General features: G+C 44.4%; 2 protein-coding genes across 9 annotated transcripts in view; one reads left to right on the top strand and one right to left on the bottom strand.

Annotated features, from left to right (window-relative positions):
• Nucleotides 1-16,325, top strand: part of LOC126035280 (ubiquitin-associated protein 1-like) — a 54,931-nt gene extending 38,606 nt beyond the window's left edge. For 4 of the 8 annotated variants that reach the window (XM_049793689.1, XM_049793691.1, XM_049793696.1 and 1 more), the window contains 6 exons: nt 2,482-2,625; nt 5,193-6,122; nt 9,644-9,679; nt 10,116-10,313; nt 11,791-11,892; nt 13,354-16,325. In XM_049793689.1, the coding sequence (XP_049649646.1) occupies nt 2,482-2,625; nt 5,193-6,122; nt 9,644-9,679; nt 10,116-10,313; nt 11,791-11,892; nt 13,354-13,494 (1,551 nt within the window). In that variant the 3' untranslated portion in view covers nt 13,495-16,325. The remainder of the gene's footprint in view (nt 1-2,481; nt 2,626-5,192; nt 6,123-9,643; nt 9,680-10,115; nt 10,314-11,790; nt 11,893-13,353) is intronic. The other 4 variants (XM_049793692.1, XM_049793694.1, XM_049793695.1 and 1 more) reach the window with 1 other exon arrangement.
• The window catches only part of LOC126035313 (uncharacterized), a 289,711-nt gene that overhangs the window by 20,578 nt on the left and 245,189 nt on the right, over nt 1-23,944 (bottom strand). The window lies entirely within an intron of this gene.

Below are 23,944 nucleotides of genomic sequence, written 5' to 3' on the forward strand. Positions count from 1 at the left end.
TAGGTCTAATAAGACAAGTATTTGCACACTGAGCAATTTGGGCTGTGAGATCAGTGCAGAGAGGTAATCCTGCTTTGCTTGGATCATCCTGCTTAGAGCAGGACTTGTGCCAGTGAGACTAAGCAGGACATAGTAGCAGCAGTCATGCTGGCCTCTGAGCAGTCAGGAGATCTGGTTGTCTCTGACCTGGCCATGATTTACCACTCTCAGTGCAAGGCTGCCACAGTTGCTATTTCTGCATAAGCAAACACTTTGGCATATCCAGGTTCTCAAATTGCCAGCTCAAATGCTATTTGGATGCTGTTTTGCAAGTAGTAATGTTGGTGGCCAGTGAGGTGCCATCTGGATGCTGTGCTGTGTAATGCTTGAATGTGTGCTTCTCAGTAAGGATCAGTGAAAATACTATTCTGCCTGGAGCACTTTTTCATCCTGGTGGCGCAGGTAGGATGTAGGTTATTCAGCCTGATGGTTTCAAAGCTGGAGGAAATACCACCTGTGTCCTAACAGGACTCTGGGACCAGCCAGTGCGGTGTGTAGTATGAGAGCTCAAGTGATGACAGCACATAAACATTTAACTCAAAATTAACAGGATGTTCCTGTTTTCAAAAGCTGCTCATCCTTTTGGAGCTTGTGACTGCCTTGTAGATGAGTCAACAGTGAAGGAACACCAACAGTATTTAAACTGTCATCTGAGTATGAAAATGGGTCAGATAGAAATGGCAAGTCACAGCTCACTGAGAAAGAGGTTAGTCACTGAACAACATCTTAATGTTGCCACTGTCTTTTTGGATCTGCAACACTCAAAGCAAAGTTACAAATGAGTGCTAGAGGAATGCTTCAGATTGTTATGCACAGCCAGAAACCTTGTCTGTAATTCCAAAAGCTTAGACCAGTGATCCAAGAAACCCCTTTCAGTTAATCAAGAAACTGAGTGCAATTTATATTGTGTGTTTTCTAATAGTTCTTCACAGCAGCTCAAGGGAAACAAACCTATAGTCTGGCTTCTTGAAGGTGGTTGAGCTCTAAGTAATTCTGCCTCATGAGTTTGCAGGATGCCTGAAGAAAGAGTTTTGTCCTAAAATACTTTGTAATACCACATATAAGTGATAGATATAAAGGACAGATGGAGGACCATGAAATAAGTCTGAGGCCTCTCATTGGAGTGATCACACGTTGGACAGCTGATTAAGTTAGTTTGCATTGTTTCAAAAATCAGAATTGCTATGCTAGTCTTAAGCTATTTCACTGTGTTTTGGTGTCCTGGTTTTGGCTGGGATAGAGTTAATTTTCTTCCTAGTAGCTGGTACAGTGTGTTTTGGATTTAGTGTGAGAATAATGTTGATAACACACTGATGTTTTAGTTGTTGCTAAGTAGCACTTAGGATAAGTCAAGGATTTTTCAGTTTCCCATGCTCTGCCAGGAAGCAGGTGCACAAGAAGCTGGGAGAGAGCATAGCCAGGACAGCTGACCCAAACCAGCCAAAGGGATATTCCATACCATAGAACATCATGCTCAGTATATAAACTGGGGGGAGTTGGCCAGGAGGCATGGTTCACTGCTTGGGCATTGGTCAGCAGGTGGTGAACAATTGCATTGTGCATCACTTGTTTTTTCTTGGGTTTTTTTGGTTGTTTTTTTAAAAATTATATTCCTTTTCATTACAACTATTATTATATTTTATTTTTATTTTTATTATTGTTAGTATTACGTTTTATTTTACTTTAGCTATTAAACTGTTCTTATCTCAACCCATTAGGTTTACTTTTTTTTCCTGATTGTCCTCCCTGTCCCACTGGGGGGGGGAGGAGTGAGCGAGCAGCTGTGTGGTGCCTAGTTGCTGGCTGGGCTTAAACCACAACATTTCGTTAAAGTGGAGTGTCTAGACTTTGGGTCACTTTGCCTTTGTGACCACTTCTGTCCAAATATTACTTCCTACTTGTATGCCAAAACCTGGATTTTAGTTTGTCTTAGCTGTTCTAAAGCTGGGTTATTTTAAAGCTTGTTTTGAATATGACAAAAAGTGATGGATCCTTTTATAGAGACATAACAGAATACAGGAATACAGTGTTCAGGAGAGTTTCAGCTTCCAGTTGTGTAGGCATAGATAGTCTTGTCACAAGGGAAGCTAAAATGTTGGGTATATTGACTTCAAAATCTCTTCGATTGTTGTGTTGTGGGTTTGTGTTTTTGGGTTTTTTGGTGTGTTTTTTTTAATATAGTTATGAGCTAGAACAGTAAAAAAAAACCCACAAAACAACAAAAAAAACCAAAACAAACAAACAAACAAAACCAACCAACCAAAAAACACCACCAAAACTGAGGCAATGAAGTCCAATCAGATTCAATGTGTTTCTGATCAAGCAACTTCTTCTGTATTGAGTCACCTGGCGTAGTTGGGGCAGCAGAGATAAAATAGCTCCCAAATACAGAAATGTGAGTCTTAATTGAATGCATTAAACTCATAAGTTTTTTTGATATAGTTTCTGCTTTTGATCTTAGGGCCTTTCAGTTATCTTGATGATGTCCCATTTAAGATAGGAGACAAATTCAAAATCCCAGCGAAGGTTGGATTACCCATTGTTTTCTGCCTGCCTGATTCTTCTCAGCTTGTCAGAGAAGCCCAGGTAAGTGATGTGTTTTGCCTTTCTGCTCTCTTCCCCCTCACCAACATGCGGTGCTATAAATGGCAAGTAGTCACAGTTTGCACACGTGTTCAAATGTTAGTCTTGTTGGTCCTGTAGTATCATTTTGTATGCCAGACAGTAGTTGCAGAAGATCTGTTGGAATGTATAGAAAGATAAAAATATGATAGGCTGTGCAAAAAGTTTCTACTTCTTATCACTTTAAAAAGTCTAGTAGCATTTATTTTAGTGTATCTACTTCAAAAAAGCACAATGTTTTTGTGTAATAGTTATAAATGTTACCCTGACTAAATTTAGAGTAGCATTTTTAAGAGGAAAAGTGGTAAGAACTGATGCATCTGTGCTATGGCATACTTGCAGGATCTTGTTTGAGGGTAACAAGTGTTTCTATGACCATATTTTATGGGTTCTCACAATAGTGGGATGAAGAAATAAATTTCTAATTCTTGTTTTCTGTGCAGTTCTGAGTAGGAATTCTTTTCCAGCTGTAGGGCAAGCAGGTTACAGCTTGGTATGGATGGCTTCCAGGTCTTTGAGGAGCATTTCTCTGTTACCATAAACTCTTGGTAGCATAAAATCAATTGCTTTAGCATAAATGTTGAAAATCTAATCTCCAAATAAAGTTGTGATACAGGAAATCTAATTGAACTATGTTTTCTCATTTGGATCCATGATTTTCCTTGGTCAGTCCAAACTGATGATTGCTTTCACTTCGGCTGCGAGATTGCTGTAGATGGTTCTGCCTTTTTTTTTTTTCCTTTTTTATTTTCCTGTCCTGCAACTCATCCACTGGAGAGCTGAATATCTCAATTACCCTACATCATGGCTTTTTCATATAACCATTAAATGATTACCTTATTGTCCTAATACATATATTTCCACCCAGTTAATCTGGTGTGGGAGAGCTAAAGGAGACTCTAATGTCCTGTTGCTGGCTTCATTGTGCTATGTCTCCATTTTCCTGCCAAGCTGGGGCTCCAGTATAGCATGCCCAATTGGACTACAACACCTTGCATAATATGATGTGACTATGTAGACTATGCATCTTGCAGTGCAATTTGACTTCTTTTGCAGCTGTAGTGAGAGCTGTTTAAAAAAAAATAAATGCAGGGAAGCAAAATTGCCCAAAGCCATATATTTTTATCCAAATACCCCCCATTTTTTAATATTAAAAAAATATGGCTTTGGGCAATTTTGGTGCGTATATATGAAAAAAACCATATACACACACAAAAAAACCCAACTATGATAGTTCTGCTCAGATAGCAAAGAATGTGTAATGAGTAGTGCCCAGCACTTCTGCCAGTGAGTTGTTTTTCAAAGTCACCTTGCTGATAAATTGTGTATCACACCTCTTGGAGTCTTAGAGCCAAGGTAAGGGAAAACTGTTATACAGTTGAGATAACAGGTCTCCAGGATCTCGCTGGAGCCCACTATAGGATAGGATGTGATGCAACACATAGTGAGTCCCAGAAAAGCCTAGTAGAGGCCTAGCAAGCCTTGCTGGCTTGTTGTTCTTTAGAGCTAGGAATTTGTATGACCTAGCAGTCTCATGGCAAGAGCACTCCTATTTGGTTATATGCCATTATCCTGGCAAGGATATCTTATGACTTCTTGTGAGTCATAGGTAGGTTATGTCCTGGATTTAGCTTGTAGGCTGTGTTCTCCAAACATTTTGTGGTTATTTAAAGAGCATTTGAGGCTGTTCATTCTTCATAAGATATTAAAGCTTTAAGTAGATTTAGCCTGTTCAGAATTTTGTCCTCTCAACCAGGCTATTACAGTGGCCAGTAAACTGGTAGCGAGTAGCTTACAAATGCCTTCCTGTGCTAACCTGGCCCTGAAGGAGCTGATGTTAAAATGAGAAAAGCTTGTGGGATCCTGTCATGCCAGTAACTGCAGTGAAATCTGCTACTGCAGGTAGTCATCATCATTGGTGTAGCCAGTATATCCCCTTTGGCTGGTGAGCCATTGGCATTGGGGTAAGAATACCAATACCTCTTAAACTAGTGGGTGTAAAACACTAACATCAAGTTCCTTGGGAATCTTTTAGGGGGAACTGAGTAATACTATATTGGTCATTGGATGCAAAAATACTCTGCCATAGTCTTGAATTGACTTATGGAACTTGTGGACAGGGGGTAATTCAGTGGTGCCAGATCTGGGTATGATTGTCCATCTAGTAACACATTAGACTTCCCCTTGCTACATCTGTTGTCTTGGGGGGAGAGGGTGGGAGGGCTGTGAAACTGATCTTGGGATGATGAGTAGCTCTAAAGCAAAAATAAATGTAGGAAGGAGACAAAATATGATATTCTAATCCAGACTATAGACAGGTTTTGCTGCTAGAGGCAAAACAAACTACTTCTGGTGTCTTCTAGCTTTGCCAGTCTGTATGTTACAAGAGATGCTGGGAAAAAATTAATGCCTGTCTATGGTAATTCATCTAGCTCTTATTCTATGTTACTTATGTTGCTGTTAGAAGCAGTGGCTATGATCCTTATAATTTATCTTTTTTCTCCTTTCCTTTCCCCTCCACACTTGGTCAGTATGACTTCTCACTGGAAAAGAAAACAATCAAGTGGGCTGAAGATATTAAAAAAATTGAAGCTGCCCAGAGAGAAGCTGAATGCAAGGCAGAAAAAGCACTAGCAAACTCAAAAGCAGCTCCAGAGGTCAGCAACAAAATGGGGTTCTCAGAGGGACCTTGCCCTGAGGCCATGCCTCCTCCTATTAACCCCATCCTCGCTAGCCTGCAGCACAATAATATTCTTACTCCCACACCAGCCAGCAGCAGCTCTGTGAAGCAAAAGGTTCTCAGTCCACCTCGTCCAAAAGCAGACTTCAACCCAGCTGATTTTGAATGTGAAGAAGACCCATTTGACAAACTGGAATTAAAAACTATTGATGATAAAGAGGAATTAAAAAATATTCTTGAAATTCATGTTGGTACTACTGGGCCAACTGTTGCCCAGCTGTTAGATAATACTTCGCCCAAAGGAGGGTCTGAGTCTGTGTTGCAAGATGAGGAAGTTCTGGCATCCATAGAAAGGGCCACATTGGACTTCAAGCCCCTTCACAAACCCAATGGCTTTATTACTTTACCGCAGTTGGGAAACTGTGAAAAGATGTCCTTGTCTTCCAAAGTGTCCCTGTCCCCTATCACTTCAGTGAGCAATATCAAATCCCTATCCTTTCCTAAACTTGACTCTGATGAGAGTGATCAAAAATCATCAAAGCTCATGAGCACTTGCCACAGCACTACCTGTCTCCACAATGGCACTTTTCTCAGCTCTGTGCAGACCTATGCTCAGAATAAAGCTAGTGAACTGAATGGGCACCATATGGTTGGTCTTTCCACTCTAAATGAGGATGGTGGTTTGGAGATATCAACATTATCCTCTTCGTCCAGGCTGCCTTCCCTGGCTGCGTCAACAGTTTGTACAGAAGAAGAATCATCGCAAAGCACAGCGACTACGGTAAACATGCAGTGGATTAGAATCGGGGTTGCTAGGGAGATGTGGAGGTGTGGAGGCAAATGTTGCTTCTAAAATGTCCTGTGGTTTTAGGTTCATTTAATGGGAGTGGTGTGTAGATCATGTGTGGTAGTTCCTCTTCATTTACATGGCAAATTGATCAATCAGACAGGTCTTCATGCTGGCAGTTCTGAACCTCAGATTATTACTCTGCATGTTTCCCCCAAATCTGATATTTTTTAGACTAATTCTGATGACTTTTTCAGCTTTTCAGCTCTTGTTGTTCATAGTTGCACACCATTGAGCTAAGCATATGAGATATCTTCTTTGTACAGTCCTGCATTCTGTCTTATCCAACCGAGATATATCAGATTCTGAACTGCTCTTAGGTTTTGAGCTAAATCTCTGCTAGGTTTGTTCCTCATCTTGCTTATTTATTTGCTGGAAATAATGGGAAATGCAGGTTTTTCAAGGAATAGAAGCAATAACAGATTAAAAAACATACATGTGCTGTGTCATTCAGGGAAGAAAAAAGTGCTTGCAGTTGACCTGCAGTGAAAGAATTGTCTGTCTGGTGGGTTTTTTTAAATTATTATTATTATTTTCTTCCTGAGATCCTTTTAAAATCTAACCTTTAAAAGGATGAAAATGATGGTGGTCTGAAATCTGGTATTTACCCTCTTCCTTGTAAAGAAGGGTAGAAGGATTGCTTTGTGGATACCAAAAGCAGTCTTGAGGATCATCTTAGATCACTAATGTTATAGTTGGTTGCTGTACAGCTCTGAGACAGGAGTTTGATGCTTCATTTCCTCAAACTTGTAGCAAGTTCTAAAATTACTTTGGGGACACTTAACCTCACACCAGCTGTTGTCTTTGTGTCTGTGAATAAGAGCAGAGAGTTGAGTAAGCTTGTGCACTTTTTTTTTTTTTTTTACAAAGAATCTAAGATCTGGACATCAATGCTCATGAAGCCTAGTAGAAACTGTAGTCAAATCTTCTAGCTGGCTCTAAAATAATCTGGTGGCTTCTGTCCAATATAAGTGGTGCTTCAGTGGTTCTGTGGCCTTACTGGCATACTGTAGGTTTTTGTGTGACATCGTGTGCTCTGAAACAAGTGACGCTGCTTCTCTCCTGTTGTTCTTTCTCCTCTTTTCAGGCTTAGGTAAATGCATTATTAATAGTGAAATACAGTATTCTGGCAACGAGTGTATTTGACAGAGCACAGCAGAAGAGCTGTTTATTGAGTACTAGAACAAATTTAATACAGTAAACTTTGGCAGATCAGCAATGCGCTGAGCAACTGCTCACTGCAACAGATCACAGGTTTGAGAGGCGATTGTATTATCATACGTAGCTCGGAGGTGAAACCTTGAAGTATGACACATGACACACATCTCTAGGAATCAACATGAAAGATCACTTACAACTAGATAGATGGGCATTCAGATGGCCAAATTATTCAAATCTCTATGCTGGATTAAAATTTACTAAAGACCAAGAGGGAAGGTGTATTCTTGAGAATGCTGTAAGGGAAGATACACTGATAAACAAACAAAACATAGTCTTACTAAGAGAAGTAATAAAGATCTTCATTTGAAACTTTCTGCTTTGGAAGTAGCAAACCAAGAAATAGGTATGCCAACAGAACTAGTTCTTTCTGTTTCAATTCCAAGACTTCAGAAGATATTTGTCTCATATTTCCACAATATGGTCCCAGTGGCTGGAAAATGACAGCTGAGCTGCAAGAAAATAAAGTAAATGTAATAAAAATCCTCGGAGTATGAAAATGATAGAAAGAACTCACAGTCATCTCTGTGGCTGGAAGCAGAAAGGTCATGTGTCCCTTTTGGTTTTTTTGGTTTGGTTTTTTTTCAAGGTTACACAAGAATAAGCCTGTCCTTTTTAGAAGGCCTCAGGACAATTATATGTCCCAGTGTATTCCACAGTGATTTTTATATATAAATTTTTTTCTCACAAGACTAGAAATTGTAACTTTGGATTTGGAGCTACCACTGGAGTTTATGCTTTACCAGTGAATTGGATCTAGGGATTTTTGGATGGAAATAAACTTGTGATTTCTCTGAGGCTGCACTGATTCTGTCCTGAGTGGTCCCCTCTCCTCTGAGTATTTTTTTTTTTTTTTTTGAAGGTCACTGATTTGCTTTTTGCAGCATTGGTAGAGGGAGAAATGACTAGTGAAGACAACAGGTTGGAATTAAACAGTGGTGGTCAGAGACCTGATTAGTATGATGCATTTTATTTAGAGAAATCTCTGGTTATTGGAGGATGGGGCACTCCTGGTGGACCATTCAGAATATATGCCGCTGCCCATAGCATGATGTGTGCACGCATACCAGATGCAGGCAGGGCTCACGGCCTCTGTATGAAGTCCCTAAAATAAGGCACAGTGTGCAAGCACATACTTAAAGCAATTCCCCCCCTTCGTCGCCTTCGCCGCCACCGCCTCCTTCCCCCCCCCCCCCCCCCCCCCCCCGCCTTCTTCCTCTATCTTTTTTTCTCCTTCCCCCCAATGGAATTTGCAAGAATCTTAATATATAGTCTCAATTTTTTTTTCCCCTAAACAGTTTTTTTGGGTGTGGATTCTGAGGGTTTTTTGTTGTTTGTTTGGTCTTTTTGGCCCAAAGAAAGCTTTTTTGAAAGAAATGGGCAAGCTTTCAAGCAATCTATGTTGGCTTAAAAAGGTATTAAGGAAAGGCAGGAAATGGAGGCTCTTGGTTCAAAGTAATTTCTTGCAGTCTTTCCTAATTTGATTTAAAATGCAGGAGGACTTTTAAATGGATGAATTGAAATGTGCAGATTTGATGAGGCAACGCTCTTGGGTAAAGTAGTATAAAGCAGTGGGTTGCTTCTGCCTTCTGGCAGCCTGGTTCTGTAGAAATGGAGCAGGTGTACAGCAGGGAATGTTACCCAGCCTTGTTGGTGTACTGGGAATGGGACCAAGTGTTGGGTGTTGGTAGAAAAATCACATACTCTTTTTAGCAAGTGCGCCATGTTGCTCATATATGGTATATGAAATGCAGTGCTTTGAGAGTAGAAAAGGGGTATATGTTTCTCTTGCCCCTTCTCATGGTCAAAAAAACCAAGGGAAGTCTCTAGGCAATGACTTTAAAATTACCACTGTCGTTCAGGCAGCATAGCACTGGGTCAAGAGCTGAACAGGAGCCAGCGTGTTACACTGAGCTGTATGAACATGTAGCAGTCACAGTGACAGAATAAACAAGCTTACAATTATTATGAGGAGGGACATGTCCTTCTTGAAGCAGAATCTGTTTTTATAGAGTGCTGAGAGAATAAATGATCCTTATGATGGTTATTCTATAACTACACACAACTGCGTAATGTCTGCATCTCACATGTGGAAGCCTGATAAGACCCTAAGTCTCCCTAGTATGGTAGACTTATTCCCAGATCTCTCCTATAAAACCCTTCTTCCCCAGCTGTAGCAAATTCTGCTCACTGGTGCATAATGTTTATAGTCATCTTATTTGTTTGTTGTCCAACAGGTACACCCAGACTACAAGGAAACAGAAATCCCTGTGGTAAGTTCCCAAATACCTGTGTGCTTGCACTGGATCGTGTTTCTTAGAATCTCCAGAAGTCGTGTTCCTTTGAGTACAGAAAATAATAGGTGACAAGTAAACTTGGGGTGAAGGAAGCAATCTCCATGCTTCCTCTGAGGTACAGGGTTTGACTATATCATAAGGTTTGGTATTGAAAGGTTTTTGTCCACCAGTAGGAGAGGATATATTGTGAAGAATCTGGGTTGTTGATTGTTGTTTTGAGGGTAAGAAGAGTATGGTGGGAGTCAGACTATGTGCACTGCTTGGTTTCATCCGAACAGTAACTTCCCAAGGGCAGTCTAGAAAGCTTCTCAGATTAATTACATGGTGTATCCTGGTTCTGCACTAGCCAGAAACAGGATGTGGGGATGCAGATGATGACCATCACCTCAGCCTCTGGGTTTTCCCCTTTTAGGTAATGCACCAAAATTTCCCAGTGTCTAAAGTGCCCAATAATACCAGCTGCACAAAGCGGTTGGGTGGCCCCGCTCCTGAACTACAGCCGGTCCTCTCCGCTAGCGAGAGGCAGTGCATAGAGACAGTTGTCAACATGGGGTACTCACCTGAGAATGTCCTGAAAGCCATGAAGAAGAAGGGACAGAACTTAGACCAGGTAAGAGATTGTGCAATGGGGAAGAAACCCTTGATGCTGATTCTGCTGAGAAACAACCTTGGGTTTGCAAAATAGATAGGGGGGAATACTTTTTTATTCTAACAAGGGATTGCAGCCTGTAGCTGCTGTGATATTAACCGATAGAGGAGTTGTCACCTGGCAGTAAAGGCTCCCAAAACCAAAGAAAAGAGTGTCTGCGCGTGTTTCTGATGAGAGACTGCTTGAGTCAGCCACGCCTGTAGGTGCTGGGTCAGAGCTGCGGTGAGCTTGGGATGGGCCCTTAGCTCCACGTGAAGCTGGGAGAGGTACTAGGCCTTCTCAGGAGCCCCATAAACCATCTGAAGGAAGCTTAGCGTGGCTCTATGCCGTGTGACAAAAAAACCCAGCCAATTTCCCTTGTTCTGAGCACGGGTTATGATGCTGATGTCTCCTTGTAGAGAGAGATTGCCCCCTGCAGGCTTACAACAGTCCTGAAAGGCTCTCACAAGGCACCATTGACTGACTTCCTTTTGTGTGCTCTAGTTGTAGTGCTTCCTGCCTCATGTGTTGCCTCAAACACTTGCTAAAACCAGGTCACATAGCATAAAGCACTACAGGGTGAAGTGTGGCTCTGGGTCTTGGATCCGCTTCAAACAAACATTTTAAAGCAGGGAGAGCATGGCCAAACTTTCCGTGCTGACCCTAGGCAGGCTGTGTGCTGTGCAGAGCATTGCCTGGCAGGACTGTGCCTGGGTAGGAGGAGTGTCCCAGTGACTTCTGCTTGTGGAGCTGATTTGCTTGCCCACTACCTACGCATCGAAAGCGGTTTAAGCTGTGTGCTGGAGTGAACTGTAGTATCAAATGGAAAAAATGTCCCTTAGGAGGGCGGTTTTAAATCCTGCTGTATTTGCAGGCTGCATTCTTTTGTATACCTAGCATTACCTATCTGACCTTTTCCCATACCTCTCAAAGCTGAGGACAGGTAAGAAATTTGGCAGCGGTTTCTGGGTGTCTGAGCTGGGATTTTCAGCTCACTCAGCAGTATGCTGAGTTGATCTTAAAAGGCTGGCTGCTTTCAGATAGCATCAGCTCTTGCAGTTGTCTGAGAGGAAGCTAAAAGCTGACACATCTTGACTGCTGGACCTATAGTTTCATTTTAAAAACTTGTAGTATAAAAAGCATAGTTAAACTTCTGCCTTCTGCTCGGTGATCAGGTACAGAAGGCTAAAGATAGGCTTCTTGAGACTGTTTTGACTAGAGTGGAAGATGATGTTCAGAGCTGGTGGGAGAGCACAGGACAGAAGGGCTCATTTGTTTTCTCTGAACAACCTCTTGCATAAAGAGCATCTCAACTCTACTAGGAAGGACTTTATCTCAGTCCCTGGTGAAGCCTGGGGTAGAGTTGTGCTCAGCCTCTCTGTGTGTACAGAGATGGTATTCAACCTTGTGCTGCAAATGCTACTCTGCAAACTTAGTTTCTTTTCTTCATTCCCCACAGGTTTTGGATTACCTGTTTGCACATGGACAGCTTTGTGAGAAGGGCTTTGATCCGCTTCTTGTTGAAGCAGCTTTGGAAATGCACCAGTGTTCAGAGGAGAAGGTGAGGGCGCAATGTGCTAAGGAATAGAGAGAATGCGCCATGATGGGGAATCCCAGCAGCAGTTCCTCTGGCTGATGTAATTCTGGCTTTCATGGTAATGCTGCCTTGTTTCCAAAACTGACTGCTGAAGGACGTCCTTGCAGTGATAAAGTGAATGTGTGTTAAAGCATTAGAATCCTTCTGCGTTGCTTTATCACTCTCACTTGCATTCATTTTTATGGGGACAGGATTTTTTAAAGACCCTGCTTATTCTGGTTGTAATGTTTTGAACCCAGAGTTCTCTTGTGGGTGAGGTGCTTGGTAGAGACAGTTAATTTCAGAAGCAGCAAATTATCTTTCAAACCCTGCCAGCTACCCTGGCCATGAATTTTCTCCCTTGTACAAATGTATCTGCCTGGCTGCTCAGCAAATTGGGTTAGTGGTCTCTCTGGAAGAAGCTGGAAAATATGGTTTTTGGGGTCTGATTCGTTGTCCAGCTGTTTTACCAGCACCAAAAGTACAGAGGAAGGAGCAGGTAGCCAGGGCAGAGGACAGCAGGATCTTTTAAAATTTGCTAGCCTGTTGTGTGTCAAGTTGTTATATGAAATCTTTAGAGGTGCAACCCAACCCCCCCCCCCCCCGACTGCCTTCCTGCCTTTCTTGGACTTAGTGATGAGCTTGCAAACAGAGGAACGACAGTGTGAAAATGGGAGAAGTGACTGAGTTCAGGAAATGCATTTGCTACTGTCTTAACCCCAAAATTGGAAATGGCTAATCTCCTGATTGTCCATTTCAACTTGTTTGGGTTTTGGGTTTTTTTTTTTTGTTGTGGTGGGTTTTTGTGCTGTACCCCTCTCCCCCTCCCCAAGTGGGGCAGAGGCCCTGTAAATGGCAGAGAGTTTGTAAAAGTCTGATCAGCTGATTCACTTGTTACTTTATTTTTTCAAAGCTCAGGGAGGATTCGTAGTTGATGTTGGTAGTATCGTACACAGTGTGTCCAATAGGATTTGTGCTAATCCCCCAAGTTTGCCTTAGATCTGAAGAGCCATTTTGATAGCAAGGGCTACTGTACTGTTCCCAAAATCAAAGTAACTTTAAAAAAAATCAGATGCAGCAGTAGCTGCTAGATGAGGGAGCAGGGTGACATTAATCAGAGTCTAAATTAGGTCAGGCTGATAAATTTCCTACTGGGAGAGACACTCCCACAGACTGAGCTTTGGTGCCCTTGCTAAAGAGGATTTCACAAATGCAGGACTGCAGACACGGGACTGAAGGTGAGGCCCTGTGGGCTACTACATCCAGAGCTCTGCCGGCTCTGGTGTGAGTGGACTTTCTCCAAATGGAGCTGGAATGGGCTGTACTTGGGGAGGAGAAATCCACCCCATGGGGTGCCCAGTCACTGAAGACTGGCTCTGTGCTAAACCTCCACCAAGCACTGATCCTCTTCTCTCTTGCAAATAATGGACTGTCTGTGTCTTTCAGATCACAGAACTTCTCCAACTAATGAGTCAATTTAAAGAAATGGGCTTTGAACTAAAAGACATTAAGGAGGTCTTATTATTACATAACAATGACCAACACAATGCTTTGGAAGATCTAATGGCCCGTGCAGGAGCCAGCTGAAAACACATTCCTGGATTCTCCACATGCAATGAAGCAGGACCAGCCCTGCCACCCTCATATCCAGTGTGACTTGCTCTCGGCAGGAAGGAGTCCGGCTTTTCACGTACAAGGGAGAATGACTGAGCAAGCCCGCTCACGTGCATCACTAGCATTTCTCTTTCCACTGAGAGCCAACTTTCTTTCTTAAATTAAATTTTTAAAGTGTCCTTTCCTAACTTTCCTTTTTCCAGCTTGGCCACGGAGAGTTTAGACTGCCCAACCTCTACTGGAATTGTACGTAGGTAGAGACAGGAGTGATTTCTCCCCCTCACTGTTGCACTGGAGTTGGACAGAAGAATACTAAGTTGATTCTGAAACTAGGATGCTTTGGTTCTTTGAAGCTGCTTTCATGGTGCCTGTGTCGTGGTTTAACCCCAGCCAGTAACTAAGCACCACACAGCCACTCACTCACTCCCCCCCACCCAGTGGGATGGGGGAGAAAATTGGGAAAAGAAGTAAAACTCGTGGGTTGAGATAAGAACAGTTTAATAGAACAGAAAGGAAGAAACTAATAATGATAATAATAACGATAATGCAATGACAATAGTAATAATAAAAGGATTAGAATATACAAAACAAGTGATGCACAATACAATTGCTCACCACCCGCTGATCGACACCCAGTTAGTCCCCAAGCAGTGATCCCCCCACCCCCACTCCCCCCCAGTTTATATACTAGATGTGACATCACATGGTATGGAATACCCCTTTGGCCACTTTGGGTCAGCTGCCCTGGCTGTGTCCTGTGCCAACTTCTTGTGCCCCTCCAGCCTTCTTGCTGGCTGGGCATCAGAAGCTGAAAAATCCTTGACTTAGTCTAAATGTTAGCAAAAACTGAAAACATCAGTGTTATCAACATTCTTCTCATACTGAACCCAAAACATAGCACTATACCAGCTACTAGGAAGACAATTAACTCTATCCCAGCCAAAACCAAGACAGTCTGCTTGTACTGAATTACTTGACTGTATCATAGTCCAGATTAATTGGTTAAATTTGACCTTTAGTGCAATGGAGTTTTATTTTTTGGTTGAAAGTTAGTCTGCAACTTAGTAAAACACTGGTTCAGAAACTGTTGCTATGCATAGAGAAGCTGTTCCTCTTGTGTTTGTTTGGGTTTTTTACCCATGCATACAACACTTCTGCCACACGTAAGCGTCCAATGCTGAGTGGTGTGTAAGTTCTCTTGAAACAGGTAAGCTGTGAACTCTACCTGGACCTGCAACTTGTGTTGGTTCTTGAACCTGAAGGCAGAGAGCTGGAGCTCAGTATTCTTAATCCCCCAGGTTTGTAGGATATTTAAGACAATGCCCTGCTAGGAAATCAGTTATCTTTTTGTTTTAAATAATACTCAGTGTGATGCAGGAGGTTTCTTTCAAGCACTTTCTTTAAAACAAATATACTCACTGCATTAGTTCCACTTTTCACACTGCTATATAAATGCATAACAACATCTAGTACTGGAAATCAGGTTTTGGGTTGTTTTTGATAGTTCAAAGTATTACTTTGTACATTATTCAAGTTCTAAATACATAAAATATCAGTAGTCTTGAATCTTTAAAGTAGTTTGCTAAATATTTTGATTCTGCAGAAGAAAAAATAATAAAACCCTCAAATAGAACTCCCAGAGTCATGGTTCCCATCTCTCATGCTCTTTGGCTTCAGCAGATGAAGAACTTGCTGGATCCTGCCTGTCTAGATGCTGCCTGCTCCTGCAGAAACACAGGAACACTGTCTGTTGGGCAGAACAACCAGAGGTCTCCAGGCAGATGGCTGCAATGGTGGAATGTGCTGCTTTTTTTTGTGACTTATTTTTGTTTTGTTGCAAAAACCAAGCCTAGGGATCCAAACTCATGTTACAGCATGGAGCTGGGAGCATTGGGCTTCGGGAGGGGAAAATGATTCAGCTTGTTGTCTCAGTTTAGGTTTTTCATTAAGAGGTTTTAGCTCATCAGGACCTGGAAGGAGATGGCATTTATCTCCATTATGTTGTTAACTTTATATGACCAAAACATCTAATTTGGGTCCAGTGTAAACTCCTGGAATTCTCTGTGAGGTGCTCAACTATATTAATTATATACCTTAAAAAAAAATGATGCTGAGGAGAGATGTAGCTGGCAAGTATCTAGGAGAGGTGGAGATGGATGATGAGTAGGACCAGGGCAGAGTACCTTGCATCGTATCCTGTAGCATTGAGTTTCACCAGCTTATAGTGGTGGGGCTGAAATTAAAACTTGTTTAAGAAAGTGTCGTGGTTTCAGCCCAGCCGGTAACAAAGGACCACGCAGCTGCTCACTCACTCCTCCCGCTCCCCTCCAGTGGGATAGGGAGGAGATGGAGGAGAGAAAAGAAAAAAACCAAAAACTGGAACCTTGGGGGTTGAGATAAAGGCAGTTTACTGGGACAACACAAAAATAAGGTTACAACAACAACAACGGTACTAATGAAAGAGTATACAAAAAGAGTGATGCACAGTGCAACTGCTCACCACCCGGGACCCGACGCTCCGCCACTTCCCTCACCCCCCCCCCTCCCCCTTCTGGCCCGCTCCCCATTTATATACTGAGCATGATGTCACATGGTATGGAATAGCTCCTTGGCTAGTTCAGGTCAGCTGTCCCGGCTGTGCCCCCCTGACCTCCCAGGTTCCTGTAAAAATTAACTCTATTCCAGCTGAACCCAGGACATTATCCACCCCTTATTCTATACCATCTACATCATGCCCAGATCTTACATTTTCCAATCAACCACTACCACTTTCCTTGTCTTATATATAAGTATATGGACTGCCCCCCCCCCCCCCCCCAAATAGTATTCCTTTAGCCTGTGGGCTATCCCTCTAATGTGTCCATCAATTTTATTTAGTCCATGACTTTGGGGCTCCATCTGTTGTAACAGTTCTTCAGGATAAGAGAGAGATGGTGTGAGATGTTGGGTTATTGTACGCTACCTTTGGAACTTGTGGCTAGTACATTTGGTGCAACCCACGCCCTTGGTCTGCAGGTTGAAGATGTTGATCTTGAGGAAATTGCTGGGCACCTGTTCAAGTTCTATCACTGTTGTACTTGGCTCAGTTTCAAAGTCCATCCTGCAGTCATTGGGGTAATTATTACAGTAATACCCTTGATATGGCATATAGACACTATAGATACAATGACATGCATTGGCAGGTTATTTAGCAGTTAAATATCATACAGCCCAATTCACTGGCTATTCTCTCCCAAAATCAAATCTCCCTGAGGTACACATCGAACTTCCCCATCCTTCTGCATCACCCACCAGGTGTACCCAGGTCCCTGATCAAAAACAACCCCTTGAATGGGTTTGCCTCTGCTTGAGGCAGGACTAACCCAGACTGTCTTTCCTAACATACTCCTCATGCGCACTACAGGGACTTTATCCCCTTCTACAGTATGTGGAACTCTTGGTTGGGCGGGGCCAGCCCGATTGGTGGATCCTCTAGTATTAACTAACCAGGTGGTTTTCGTTAAATGTGTATCCCAATGTTTGAAAGTTCCACCCCCCATCGCTCTCAATGTAGTTTTCAGCAGTCCATTGTATCGTTTGATTTTTCTGGAGGCCGGTGCGTGATAAGGGATGTGATATACCCACTCAAGGCCATGTTCTTTGGCCCAGGTATCTGTGAGGTTGTTTCAGAAGTGAGTCCCGTTGACCGACTCGATTCTTTCTGGGGTGCCGTGTTGCCATAAAATTTTCTCTTCAAGGCCCAGGATGGTGTTCTGGGCAGTGGCGTGGGACACAGGGTATGTTTCCAGCCATCCAGTGGTTGCTTCCACCATTGTAAGCACATGGCACTTGCCTTGGTAAATTTGTAGGAGTGTGATATAGTCAATCTGCCAGGCCTCCCACTGTTTATATTTCAGCCATCGCCCTCCATGCGACAGGGGGTTTTGCCGCTTGCCTTGCTTGACTGCAGCACGTTTCACATTCATGGATAACCTGTGCAATAGTGTCCATGGTCAAGTCCACCCTTCGATCACGAGCCCATCTATATGTTGCATCTCTTCCCTGATGGCCTGAGGTATTGTGGGCCCACAGAGCCATAAATAGCTCACCCCTACGTTGCCAGTCCAGGTCCACCTGAGACACTTCAATCTTGGCAGCCTGATCTGCCTGCTGGTTGTTTTGATGTTCTTCAGTGGCCCGATTCTCGGGTACGTGAGCATCTACGTGACGTACTTTTACCACTAGCTTCTCTATCTGAACAGCGAGATCTTGCCACAGTGTGGCAGCCCAGATGGGTTTACCTCTGCGCTGCCAGTTGCCCTTCTTCTGTTGCTGTAGCCACCCCCATAGGGCGTTTGCCACCATCCATGAGTCAGTATAGAGATAGAGCACTGGCCACTTTTATCTTTCAGCAATGTCTAACGCTAGCTGGATGGCTTTCACCTCTGCAAACTGACTCGATTCGCCTTCTCCTTCAGCAGTTTCTGTGACTAGTTGTGTAGGACTCCATACAGCAGCCTTCCACCTCCGATGTTCTCCCACAACGCGACAGGACCCATCAGTGAACAGAGCATATTGCCTCTCATTTTCTGGCAGTTTATTATACAGCAGGGACTCTTCAGCACGTGTCACCTCCTCCTCTGGCAACATTCCAAAATCTTTGCCTTCTGGCCAGTCCGTGATCACTTCCACAATTCCTGGGTGACTGCGGTTTCCTATGCGAGCCCGCTGTGTGATCAGTGCAATCCACTTACTCCACGTGGCGTCAATCGCGTGATGTGTAGAGGAGACCCTCCCTTTGAACATCCAGCCCAGCACTGGCAGTCAGTGTGCTAAGAGGAGCTGTGTTTCAGTACCAACCACTTCTGAGGCGGCTCAAACTCCTTCATACGCTGCCAAGATCTCTTTTTCAGTTGGAGTATAGCGAGCCTCGGATCCTTGATATCCCCGACTCCAAAACCCCAGGGGTCGGCCTCGGGTCTCCCCAGGTGCTTTCTGCCAAAGACTCCAGGTAGGGCCATTCTCCCCAGATGCAGTATAGAGCACATTTTTAACATCTTGTCCTCCCCAGACTGGCCCAAGAGCTACTGCATGAACAATCTCCTGCTTAATTTGTTCAAAGGCTTGTCGTTGCTCAGACCCCCATTTCAAATCGTTCTTCTTCCACGTCACTTGATAGAGAGGGCTTACAATTTGACTGTAATTTGGAATATGCAGTCTCCAAAAACCCACAACACCTAAGAAGGCCTGTGTTTCCTTTTATTAGTTGGTGGAGACATAGATGCTATTTTGCTTATCACATCTGCAGGAATCTGACGACGCCCATCTTGCCATTTTACTCCTAAGAACTGGATCTCCTGCGCAGCTCCCTTGACCTTACTTTCTTTTATGGCAAAACCAGCCTTCAAAAGGATTTGGATTATTTTCTTCCCTTTCTCAAAAACTTCTTCTGCTGTGTTGCCCCATAGGATAACATCATCAATGTATTGCAGGTGCTCTGGAGCTTCACCTTTTTCTAGTGCAGCCTGGATTAGTCCATGGCAAATGGTGGGGCTGTGTTTCCACCCCTGGGGCAGTCGATTCCAGGTGTACTGGACGCCCCTCCAAGTGAAAGCAAACTGTGGCCTGGACTCCACTGCCAAAGGAATGGAGAAAAATGCATTAGCAACGTCAATTGTGGCATACCACTTAGCTGCCTTTGATTCCAGTTCATATTGAAGCTCTAACATATCTGGCAGAGCAGCGCTCAGTGGTGGCGTGACTTCATTCAGCCCACGATAATCTACTGTTAGTCGCCATTCCCCATTGGATTTCTGCACGGGCCATATGGGACTATTAAAGGGTGAGTGAGTCTTGCTGATCACTCCTTGGCTCTCCAATTGGCAAATCAGCTTATGGATGGGGATCAGGGAGTCTCGGTTGGTGCGATATTTCCTCCGGTCCACCGTCATGGTAGCAACTGGCACCTGTTGTTCTTCAACCTTCAGCAACCCCACAACCGAAGGGTCTTGGGAGAGACCCGGCAGGGTAGACAGCTTTTCAATCTCCTCCGTCTCCAAGGCAGCTATACCAAAGGCCCAACGGTACCCTTTTGGGTCCTTGAAATACCCCCTCCTGAGATAATCTATACCAAGGATGCACGGGGCCTCTGGGCCAGTCGCAATGGGGTGTTTATGCCACTCATTCCCGGTTAGACTCATTTCAGCTTCCAATACGGTTAGCTCTTGGGATCCCCCTGTCACACCAGAGATACAGATGGGTTCTGCCCCTTTATAACTAGATGGCATTAGGGTACATTGTGCACCAGTGTCTACTAGAGCCTTATATCCCTGTGGGTCTGATGTGCCAGGCCATCGAATCCACACTGTCCAGTAGACTCGGTTGTCCCTCTCCTCCACCTGGCTGGAGGCAGGGCCCCTCTAATCCTGGTTAGAATATCTGTTACTCACTTTCTGCACACGTGAATCACAAGTCCCTTCAAGGGGATCAGAAATGAGATCAGCCCATCTACTGTGTCCGGGGGACTGCTCACGGGAAACTGGAACAGCAATGTGTTGAACCTAATCCAATGTTCTGGTTGCTTTTTCTCGCAACTCCTGTACCCGTGCATCCAAGACTGAGGTAGGTTTTCCATCCCACTTCCTCATGTCCTCTCCATGGTCACGCAGGTAAAACCACAGGTTAGCCTGTCATGTGTACTTTCTCTCTCCTCTCTCTTGGGCAGAGGAACGCTTACTCCCAATAACTGCGATGCGGGCCTGTACAGGTGAGGAGGAGGACAGATCCACTTTGAATTGCTGGAACTCTCGGGACAACTCCTCCACAGCTGAGACACAGGCCCGTAGGGAGGAAGAGAGACTCCCTTCGTATTGCCGGAGTTGGACAGCCAATTCATCCACCGTTTGTCCATAGCCTTCTTTCCAGGACATTACTGCCAATGAGTTGGCATAGGTTGGTGGTGCACTTCGTAGAAACTTCCGCCACATGGGTTGTGTGCATTGGACTTCATCTGGATCTGTGGGTGACTGCGCATTTTCTGGATCATTATAAATCTGCTCCAGCACAGCTAATTCTCTCAGGTACTGGATACCTCTCTCCATGGTGGTCCACTTGCCTTGGTGACATGTAACTTCATCCCTGAAGGGGTATCTTTCCTTTACACCTAACAGAAGTCGCCTCCAGAGGCTGAGGACTTGTGTTTTTCTCCCAATCGCCTTGTCGATGCCCCCTTCCCTAGACAGAGATCCCAACTGCTTGGCTTCCTTACCCTCTAATTCCACACTACTAGCCCCACTATCCCAGCATCGGAGCAGCCAGGTAACAATGTGCTCACCTGGGTGGCAGCTAAAATCTTTTCGCATGTGGTGCAACTCACTCAGGGATAGACATTGGGTAATTATTTCAGGTTCTGCCTCTTCCTCCTGTTCTCGCAATGACCCTGGTTCATCTTCATCTCTCACTAAGCGAACTGATTTCTTTGTGTGTTTCTTTTTCTGTACAGGGGCAACTGATACTGGCACAGGTTGGTTCTCTGGTTTAGCTGCAGTATCTGTCACCGGGGTAGGGGTAGTCACAGTATCTGTTGTCGTGGTAGGGGCAGCCACAGTGCCTGTTGTCAGGTTTTGGGTAGTCACAGTGCCTGTTGCCCTGTTTTCCATCTTTCCCCCCCCCTGAGGGTGCTGCCTAATATCAAGCAGTGTTTGGTAGATACTGGCCAGGGCCCAGCACAGTGTAGCGAGTTGTGCGTCTCTGGAATAGCCACAGCATTTTTCTTTCAAATATTCTGCCACTTCATGAGGGTTCTGTAGTTGTTCAGGAGTGAACTTCCAAGTCACTGGAGGTGAGAAGTTCTCTAGATACCTGCCCATATCCTCCCACATGCCGTGCCACCCATGAGTATCCAGCTTTGGGGCAGATCTCTGAGTGGTACTCTTAAAGAGCCTTTTTGTAGCCCTAAACAAGACCTGAAACATAGTCAGGAGATATAGCACTAACAGCACGCTGGCTTGCACATCCCAAGGATACTCAAAATTCTCAAAAGCTGTTGTAATTAGTCGGAAGAAGGGAGGCGAACGGACGGGGGGGAAGTATCCCCCCCCAACTTCCCTATGGATTGGGTGTAATTACCAATAAAATCTGACAGAAGGTGCCCAAAGTATGGAAATGATATCACTGCCTCATACAGATACCAGCTTAACCTCATGACCAGTGATGTAATCATTTCACAAGTCGACATTGCCCAGTACAGCAAAATGATAATCCCAATCACTCTCCCAGAGATGAGATACGCAACTACAGGCAACACATAGAGCATATAAGAGCTTACAAAACGCCACCATGTAAACAAATGAAACAACATTGTGACTAACATCTATTTATCTAGTATAAGAAATGCGTATGACAACTTTGTTTCAACACGCTCTGGCCAGATCTGTCGTTATCTCAACCCTTCTGCCCCACGTTGGGCGTCAAAAAGGACCGTCGTGGTTTCAGCCCAGCCGGTAACAAAGAACCAACCACGCAGCTGCTCACTCACTCCTCTCGCCCCCCTCCGGTGGGATGGGGAGGAGACGGAGGAGAGAAAAGAAAAAAACCCCTCGAATCTCGAGGTTTGAGATAAAGGCTGTTTACTGGGACAACACACCAAAAAAAAGGTTACAACAACGGTACTAATGAAAGAGTATACAAAGAGTGATGCACAGTGCAAGTGCTTACAACCCGGAACCCGCCGCTCTGCCGCTTCCCCCCACCGAAAGTCGAGAAAGCCCCTCTCCCCCTTCCGGCCTGCTCCCCATTTATATACTGAGCATGATGTCACATGGTATGGAATAGCTCCTTGGCTATTTCAGGTCAGCTGCCCCAGCTATGCCCCCCACCTCCCAGGTTCCTGTAAAAATTAACTCTATCCCAGCTGAACCCAGGACAGAAGGACATTCAGCAGCTGGTGGGTCAGCAGCTGCTGTCTCTGGGTGCAGGTAAAGCGGTTGTCCAGTTTTCCTTCCCAGGTGAGAAATGTGACAGTTTGAAACAAGGAAATGGGGTTCCTAATTAATTAGAAAAGCTGGAAAACAAAACTCAAACTGCTTTACTGTCACTGCTGAGAGCATTTGGTTGTGTTGCTTGTTTCGGTTTTCTCAGAATTAATATCCAAACAAGTCTGGTATTAGACAGTCCTGAAGGGGCAAGAAGTCTTGCCAGTGAAGAAACAAGTATTTAGACCAAACCTCTAAATGAAATAATCTCTTTGGTTGATGTTAATGTGTGTTAAGTTTTTTCAGTTCCCCCACTACAGTAACCACTCCGCTTATGGAGACTGTTGTAGAGGTGAGAGCAGAGAGGTGAAGATGGGAAATGATAACTGTAAAGCTAGTCTCCTTCCAAAGACACGTACCGTCTGTTTCTTCCTTGGTGATGCTGCTCTTGCTTAGTCAGTGAGGTTTCTGGATTTACGTCTATTGGGTTTGCGTGGCCAGGTTTTGGTAGCAGTGGGGCTACAGGTGTGGCTTCTGTGAGAAGATGCCAGAAGCTTCTCCCATGTCCAATATAACCAGTGCCAGCTGGCTCTAAGATGGACCTGCTACTGGCCAAAGCTGTGCCCATCAGTGATGTTGGTAGCGCCTCTGGGATAACATATTTAAGAAGGGGAAAAAACTGCTGTGGAACAGCAACTGGAAGAGAGAGGAGTGAGAATATGTGAGAGAAACAACTCTGCAGAAACCAAGGTCAGTGAAGAAGAAGGGGGAGGAGGTGCACTAGGGGCTGGAGCAGAGATTCCCCTGCAGCCTGTGGAGAAGACCATGGTGAGGCAGGTTGTCCCCCTGCAGCCCATGGAGGATCCCACACCAGGGCAGGTGAATATGCCCCAAAGGAAGCTGTGACCCATGGAGAGCCCATGCTGGAGCAGGTTTTCTGGCAGGACTTGTGACCCTGCAGGGGACCCACGCTGGAGCAGTTTGTTCCTGAAGGACTGCACCCTGTGGAAAGGACCCATGCTGGAGCAGTTTGTGGAGGACTGTCTCCCACGGGTGGGACCCCATGCTGGAGCAGGGGACGAGCATGAAGAGGAAGGAGCAGCAGAGACAACGTGTGATGAACTGACCACAACCCCTGTTCCTCATCCTCCTGCGCCACTCGGGGGAGGTAGAGAAATCGGGAGTGAAGTTGAGCCCAGGAAGAAGGGAGGGGTGTTTTAAGATTTAGTTTTTATTTCTCATTATCCTACTCTGATTTGATCAGTAATAAGTTAAATTAATTTCCTCAACTCGAGTCTGTTTTGCCTGTGACAGTAATTGCTGAGTGATCTCCCTGTCCTTATCTCAGCCCACAAGCCTTTTGTTGTATTTCCCCCCCTCCAGTTGAGGAGGGGGAAGTGACAGAGTGGCTTGGAGGGGAGTAACCTGGTGGCTTAGGGGAGAGGCACTTCTGAAGAAACATGTAACAAGTG

Source organism: Accipiter gentilis, chromosome W, assembly GCF_929443795.1.
Source record: "Accipiter gentilis chromosome W, bAccGen1.1, whole genome shotgun sequence".
Taxonomy (NCBI): Eukaryota; Metazoa; Chordata; class Aves; order Accipitriformes; family Accipitridae; genus Astur; species Astur gentilis.